General features: G+C 38.0%; 1 protein-coding gene across 10 annotated transcripts in view; it reads right to left on the bottom strand.

Moving 5' to 3' along the window:
* The window catches only part of LOC109546218 (fat-like cadherin-related tumor suppressor homolog), a 174,985-nt gene that overhangs the window by 24,531 nt on the left and 142,465 nt on the right, over positions 1-7,989 (bottom strand). For 8 of the 10 annotated variants that reach the window (XM_048668445.1, XM_048668444.1, XM_048668443.1 and 5 more), the window contains 5 exons: positions 6,892-7,050; positions 4,805-4,921; positions 2,997-3,155; positions 2,727-2,937; positions 1,080-1,254 (listed from right to left, as the gene is read on the bottom strand). In XM_048668445.1, the coding sequence (XP_048524402.1) occupies positions 1,080-1,254; positions 2,727-2,937; positions 2,997-3,155; positions 4,805-4,921; positions 6,892-7,050 (821 nt within the window). The remainder of the gene's footprint in view (positions 1-1,079; positions 1,255-2,726; positions 2,938-2,996; positions 3,156-4,804; positions 4,922-6,891; positions 7,051-7,989) is intronic. The other 2 variants (XM_048668448.1, XM_048668450.1) reach the window with 1 other exon arrangement.

Raw genomic sequence — 7,989 nt, 5'->3', positions numbered from 1 at the left:
AAAAAAATCACGCAAATCTAAAACTTCTTGAATTCAAGCATTTTTTGAGAAAACTGCCAACATTTCCCCATCCATGGTTCACTTTCTAAAAAGGCAATTTAATTATGCCTAGAATGATGTACAAATGAGCGTTCTTGCTCATTTTGCCTCCGAGATATGAGCAAAAACCGGACGGAAAACATTAAATTTTGGCACACGCCTTATTACGCCATCTTTGCACAAAACGACGATAATTTTTCTAATTTCATAGACTAGATTGAAGAGTTCAATTTAGAGCTTTTACTTGGGTATGATGTACGTTTGTTGGGGTTTAATTTAGTTCATTTGGGCTAAACAAACTCAAGCAAATCCAAGCAAATGGTTTGTATGAGATAGTTTTGGGTTTGTTTTGGTTAGTTTGGGTCGCTTTGGGTTAGTTTCGGTTCTATACATTAGATTTAACTTCCTGTTGTTATGTTTCTAAACATTTTTTGAAACTCAGATGTTTGAAAAGTGACTGTTGGAATAATCGGTTACCAGGTAGGCACACTTTTATTTCAGGTGAAATACGTGCGAACATTTAAAAAAACGTTTAAAATTAAAATACAATGTGACTGAAAAAATAAGTTTTTTATATATAAGTGTAAAGTACCGCATCTGAGACTTTTTACATTTTATTGTGAAAATAACGCAGACTTCAGTTTTTCACCTCAAAAGTCCCCCAACTATAAATTGGTTGCGACACGTTTCTGAGTCACTAAAGAAACTATTTCCCATAATTTATCTATAACATTAAAGAGGCTTAAATCTTAAATCTTAGTCTATCGATCGGTATGGTTTCCGTGTAGGTGCATAATTGAAATTTTGGCCAATTTTTGCCGTACTCAAAGATGTAAAATTGTCTAAACAAAAAATTGCCTTAATTTGATTCTGAAAACACCTAAACCAATTTGAACTTTCGACTCATTCTATCTTCGAAATCACTCACTTCCGGACTGATTGCTATTCGATATTTTCGCCGGACGAATTTGTGGTTTTTCTTGGCGAATTGAACTGTTCCATGGAGTTCCATTTGTTCTCAAAATCACCCTTAATCTTACCTATGATCGTTGATATCAATGACTGTGACATTCAACTGCACATACACCGTATGAACAGTGTCCGTAACGCTGATATTAAGGGTGTATTCACTTTGCCGCTCATGGTCAAGCTTGTGAGCCAAAAGAATGTTGCCCATATCTCTGCCAATGTAAAAATCCTGCCGATCATCGCCATCTGTAAAAGAGCGAATAAAAAACGTGACATTTTGCTAACGATAATTTAATGCTGACAATTTAGCTGCAATGTTTTCAAGTTCGTTTCGCTGGTAAAACATAAGAGATTTCAGAGTTAATCGACGAAAGGTCCTGTATTGATTAAAGGTCCGACATCGGCTCCGCTCAACTCGACGGCAGAAAAAGTAGTAGTAGGATGCTTTAATTCCCTTTAGATTGGTTATTAATTGGAAAAACGACAGATTTCAACATGGGAATGAAGGCTTAATCACCAATCTCACACTCGGTTGATTGGTAATCAATACAGTTGGGAGCAATCATAATTAGTTCCGAATGAAAGCAACGAGTCATCATTCTAAATACATTATTAGCCGAATTTCAATTAGGCAGATGCTCCAACAGCTTCGGAAAGATCGCTTAATTGAGACACGCTAGTATGTAACAGACAATAGATATTATTAATGAGTAAATGACGAGTTTTGGCGAAGGAAAACCTGAAGTTAATCGGAAAATCTACAATCAGATAGAACAGCTTTAGTGGACAAAATCGAGGGAACGGAAACAACAAAAAGTAGTTAGAAATGTTCTTATTTGCTGGCTGCGATGCATTTAAAACTCGACCCCAAACCAAATCGTTTAAACTTACAACAAACTTAGGTTTTTCCGACTCGTAAATTAAGTTTTTTTGCTGTTTAATGGCGTCGGAACTACGGACCATGAGGCAAAACAGAATCAGACAAAGCCCTTTTATTGGTGGGTGGCGTGAAAGTTTCTCGGGCAACAGGATTCCGAGACCTTAATTAAAAGATCGATTGATGAATATAAAGGGCCTTCATAAAACAAGCATAAAGGCTTTTTATTGGACCTGAATCCCATTGGCATCGATCTGAAAGGAAAATAATGCGAAAAATCTTAATTAGGCTCCAGATTTCACAAACAATGAACCTATTGTTCGTTTCGAACTTTTTCACTTTCATTAAAATCCCGCTTTTTAGGGCTTGAGCCAATATTCAACAGTTTGAACAAGTAAATCGATTAATGGTTTTGCTTCGGCGAAAACTGACTTATTGTGCCACAGTGTTTCGGCTGGATTGACTTTTTAAACGACGTCTAAAGCTGAAAATGTCGTCTTTAGATTTCGTTGATTAGGAGGAAAACACGTAAATTAAGTTCACCAGAGCGGAACTCGGTTCCCCTGTAAGGTGGATAGTTGCGAGAAAACGTCCCTCTTTATAGTCATATTAAATTCCTGGAACGTGCTCTCTATTCAAAGGATTCTGAAATGTTGCATAAAATTTCCCAAAGCGTCATCAAAACTCGTTAGGCTTTTCAATGAGATATCGATTTTCGCCGCATAAGAGAGTTTAATTTCCATTGATCTTTATGTCGACGTCCCAAGATCATTTCCAGCTAATAATAATCATTTGCTGGAAAAACGCATGATGCAGCAAACGTACCACAATACGCACTTACCGACAATATCATACCAAAGCGTGTCATTGTCTTCATCCGAAGCTTGAATCAAACCGACCAGAAAGCCGATTTGATCTCCTTCAGTCAATTTAACTGGAGAAGGAGTTGTGACGACTGGTGGATGTTTGGAAGTCAAAGGAACTGGAACTATTTTCACCAAAACCTTGCAGATGCTGCTCTTAGCATGCGTTCCACCGTCCGTTGCTTTTATCTGGAAATATCAGAGCTTTTTGAACAGAACTTGCTGCCACATTGCTTCAACACACTTACATTCAATTCGAATTCATATCCGGGGTCGAATTTCTTCTGAGCGTACAACAATCCGGAAGCCCTGTCGATTTTGAAATTGGAACGTCCCTTTGATTTGAACGACTTGATTTGATAGTGAATATCCGCATTAGGGCCGATGTCTTTGTCGTAGGCCAGAACCTGAATAGAAATTAATGGTTAACAATATCGAGGTTTAAAAGAGCTCCAGCGTAAGTTTTTAGGTGCATTCGCTCTATACCTACATTAATCTTTTAATGAAAAGGGCAAAAATAAAATTAATTAAATAACCGGCCGGTATTATGATACGGAAACAGCCCGTATTTGTGTCTCAAAGGGAATGCCGGCTATTTCATGAAGATTTTGTTCCGTTTTAATAAAAAAAAAACTCCCAGCTGGTATGGTTTGGTGCATTGTCGGGCTGCAGACTTATTTTTGTGCAAAGAATTGCATGAGAAAGCGGCGGTTGTGAGCCGCCCAACATCGTTTTTATAAGAATATTATCCGGCCTTCTGAACAGGGATATTTAAATTATGAATACTCTTTGAAACTTTTGTGCTTAGTTCATTGTGCTGACAAAGCACGTCAGTAGCATAAATGTTTTCTGTAAAGCCAATCCATTAAATTTGCTCGTAAGTTGGACTTAATCCGTTCAAATTGTATCTGGATACTGCTGATAACTAACCGCAATCCGACCCTTTGAATCCGCGGATTATGAAACTCAATTTCACTGTAACTTCATTTGCTTCACATGGAAGAAATATGTGACCCTCAATATTGCGCATTATTATCGCTAACCAAAAGGATTAAAATCATCCCTTTTGGCCACTTGTATCAGACGGGGTTCGCATGCGGGCAAAGCCAACCCTCAGCCCTTTGCACTTCAAACATTCACTGATAAAAACAGGATATTTCTACTTTGAAAGCCGCAGTGGCACGGTTTTTGTTCAGTTTGCTTAGGATACGAGCTACATTTCGATGCAAAAAAACTGTTTTTTCTCCAGAAAGTATTCGTTAAATAGCGTTTATTACATAGCTGAATTTATCAGGGAAGTTCCAAAACAACTGCAAAAAGAGGAGCTTCTGTAAATGCACAAGGAAACTCCCTGGCCGGCGAAAGGCCATGGACGGCAACTCCCAGGAGGACTCGAAAACGGTGTGGAACTTCACACGATTTTATACCGTCAACTGGGGTAATGATTCTTTTGCTGACGCTCGTAACTAACTCGCCATGGAGTTGTGAGTTTCCGATATACAGGGCGAAATCCACTCATCAGGTAGTTGGAGTTGATTTGATTGAAAATTGGTTTGAGGATTCCAGAATTATAGAATATTGGGCTGTTAAAAGTTGTTCAAAATCTTGCGAACTGTAACGTTTTCTCTTGGGACTTTTGCATCGTGACGAATGTTGCGTGGGTTCTGGCTGGAGGACCCGAAAGTATCCTAATTATTCTGGATTAGCCCGCTTCCCCCTTATTTAAGGCAACGAGTCGCGTCTTGAGTCACCAGAAAGCCTAAGATCGATGTAGTTTTACCACGACTTGACTGGGCGCATTTATATTCTTATTCTCATTCTACCACTACAAAGGAGTTTTAAATTGAAAGCCCCTTGAATCTAGTAAATGTTGGCTTTAAAATAAATCTAGAGTTTGCGTCTGTTCCAACCATATTAGTCTGTTCAATATGTGGCATGCATGTGCTGGATAGAAAGGTGTTTTACAGAGCAGTTGAAGCGTAATAGTTTTTTCCAACTAGGGGAAGCTGAAGATAGCGAAGTAGTTGGAGGCATGCCGCATGCATAGTAATCTTACCCGTAGGGCTGGTTCCAGCCCTTCGAAATCAGCGGGACCATAACTTTCCCAGGGTTCAAGTTCAACCGCCGCATCTGCCCCATCAAAATCGTCCACCAAGTATCCTCGGGCATCGTTCTAAGAAAATGTACACACACCCATATGACTAAATAGGTCGCAGCATGTTCATCTTTGAGCAAACATTTTTAACTCGTAAGCAGTGAGGTTTTCGAGTGTTTATTCCAATCCGGAGTTGTGTTGAGTGTAGAGAAACGAAATTTCTCCAAATAGGTGCGACTTACACATGCGAAAGTAGACATTGTTGAACAAATGGCACTTGCCTGAGTGGATCTGAGAGGAAAGTCTTTTTCGTGTCAAAATGCATTTGGATTGACCCTAAATTTATTGTTCCCTAACAATTACGAAGCTACTTGCGGATCTTCGGCAACCGCTTCTACTTGTGTCGTTTTTATCCCGTTATCCAAACCTCTTCGATCAAGTTGGTTTAATCTAAAGATGCAGATGCTAAGCGGTTTACTACATGAAAACTTGAGGACGTTTCAATCTATTATTTTCTTTATTGCTAGTCTGTCTCACAGTCTAAGTACAAGAAATGGATGGTAAAATTCAGCAGTGCGATCTCAATGATACAAACGTTCACTATGTTAAGGAAAATTTTCAGGTTCACACTTGCCCCCGTTTGGAAGTTACGATTTTTTTACAGAGAGCGCGTTTTCGGCTGGAAACTTAAATTTTTAGACTCGCGCTTAAACAGCAGCCAAAAATCATCATTCAGTGCGATTTCAATGAAAATTTCTCAGTTCTAAGATACAAACGTTCACTATGTTAAGGAAAATTTTCAGGTTCGTGCTTGACCCGTTTAGAAGTTACGATTTTTTTACAGAGAACGCGTCTTTGGCTGCAAAGTTTTATTTTTAGACTCGCGCTTAAACAGCAGCAAAAGATCAACATTCAGTGCGATCTCAGTGAAAATTCCTCAGTTCTAAGATACAAACGTTCACTATGTTAAGGAAAATTTTCAGGTTCGCACTTGCCCCCGTTTAGAAGTTACGATTTTTTTACGGAGAGCGCGTCTGGCTGGAAACATTAATTTTTAGACTCGCACTTAAACAGCAGCCAAAAATCAACATTCAGCGATTTCAATGAAAATTTCTCATTATTTTACAATTAACATTAATTTTGCTGTGGTGCAAGTTGAAATGTTTTTTTCACATTCAATACTTTTCCTCAACTTTTTGAATTATTTTGATCCGAAATGGTTTAAATTCAGTCGTAAATATGTCCGATTGCGAACTACCAAACTATCTTGGCATGAAATGTATTTTAATCAGCCAGCGATTGGAGAACCGACGTGCGTACCTAAAAAAATTTTTACTGCAGAAAAATACTGTTTAAATGGATTACATTTTGCAAAGTGCATAGAAACTCAAAAAATTTACAAGTTGTATTGTTCAAAAACAAACGGCGGTTTCACAAAAAACAGAGTTAACAATTCAGTCGATTGTTCATGTTGAACGCATTTTGTTTATACATAAACTATTAAAGCGTTTTACTTTATACGCGTTGACCGAAAACCAGCGGGAGGAATAATGATGGAAGAGATAGAAGACTAGAGAATTTATTAAGAGAAATGAATTAAAGTAATATTAAAGTCAGTTGTTTCAACAAAGTTGATATGGAGTGAATTTTATTGCCCACTAGGTTTGGGGCACACTGTATTAATTCTTAGATCACGTAGAAAGAACTAAATAAACGACAAGCAAAACTCGAATGCAGATTTGTGTCACGCATTGGACGCGGCACACTGTTATTACCTTTTAAACATAGAGTGGAAATTGTTGAAACTAGGGAAAACCAAGCCCGGAATTCGCAATGGGTTCGAGGCTTAATTAATATAATTAATAACATTATAGCGTGAAATGGCTGTGGCGGCGACACGGCCCAGAATTTGCTGTTTGCCAAATTAGAATTGAGCCGTGTTTAGGATAGGTAATGCAGTTGTTTTGGGGGCATTTCTGATTTACCACCAACGAAACGGGCATTAACATTTCATCGTTTTTGAGTCGTTTCTGAGCTGTTTTACTTACTTGAAACATGGCACGATCGTAGTTGCCAGTTGCTGGAATGGTGACGGTGTAAAAAGCCTGTTCTACAAATTCCGGGGAATTATCGTTGATGTCATCGACTTTTATCACCACTCGAGTGGTGGATGAAAGTGGTGGCACCCCATTATCCGAAATCAAAACCTGCAAAACAAGTTGGTTCTTATATAGACATCTTTTGATTGTTTGAACACAGCACAGCTTAATTTAACCCGCTCACTGGGTAAAATGGAATGGAGTTGTCTAAAGTTCAGGGGTTTCCTGGCTGGGGAGTCCTGAAGCAATGACTTATCACCGGACTTAATAATTAGTCTTGACACAATCTCTAAATTAAGGCCCGGCACTCGCGGTCCGCAGTTTTAAAATTATGATAAATCGTTTCGGCCCTTTCATAGGAAGTCCACCGTTAACGGCTTGGCTCTTCTGTCGGGATATATCAGTTTATTCGGTTCGGTTTTGCTCATTTATACTAATTAGCGCTGCTTGTTCGAATAATCTCGACACATAGAACTAAAAGAAGAAAATGCGATATAAAGTTTGAAACAATTTATTTGCCGTAATTCGCCGTGTAACTGCGGCATTCACCGTCAAAAGTTAGAGGCTGCAGCATGTATTCAAGAGTTTGGCTAATGCGTTTGTTTGCTGTTATAATCACTATCTAAGTATGATAATGGTATCTATAAAATTCTGCTGCAGCGCTGCTGTGAAGTTTCTAATTAGCTCTTTAGAATGGGTCTCCAAATGGAAATTTTATGTTTCCCAAAATGACTAGAGGATTTTCAAACCCAAGCACAAGCAAACTCTCTATTTTATTTGAATCCAAAATGGGAAAGAAGCGGATATTATAATTTTTTAAGGAGTTTGTAAAATAATAAAAAAATGTAAATAAAAAATATTGGAAATATTTTTACAATAAGAAAGTTGTGAATTAAATGAATTAAATTTTTGACATTTTTTGGAACTACTTATGAACGGCAATATTAAAACAGGCCAGTTAAAATTTCTCTGAATTTCAAAGTAAGTTTGTCAGCTTTTTCAGAAATTGCAAAAACGGCATTTTTGATGAATTTGTTTGGTGCTGGG

The sequence above is a fragment of the Dendroctonus ponderosae genome, unplaced genomic scaffold, assembly GCF_020466585.1.
Source record: "Dendroctonus ponderosae isolate FM_Combo_2020 unplaced genomic scaffold, Dpon_F_20191213v2 Dpon_F_20191213_7, whole genome shotgun sequence".
Lineage (NCBI taxonomy): Eukaryota > Metazoa > Arthropoda > Insecta > Coleoptera > Curculionidae > Dendroctonus > Dendroctonus ponderosae.
This window is presented reverse-complemented; position numbering and strand designations above follow the sequence as displayed.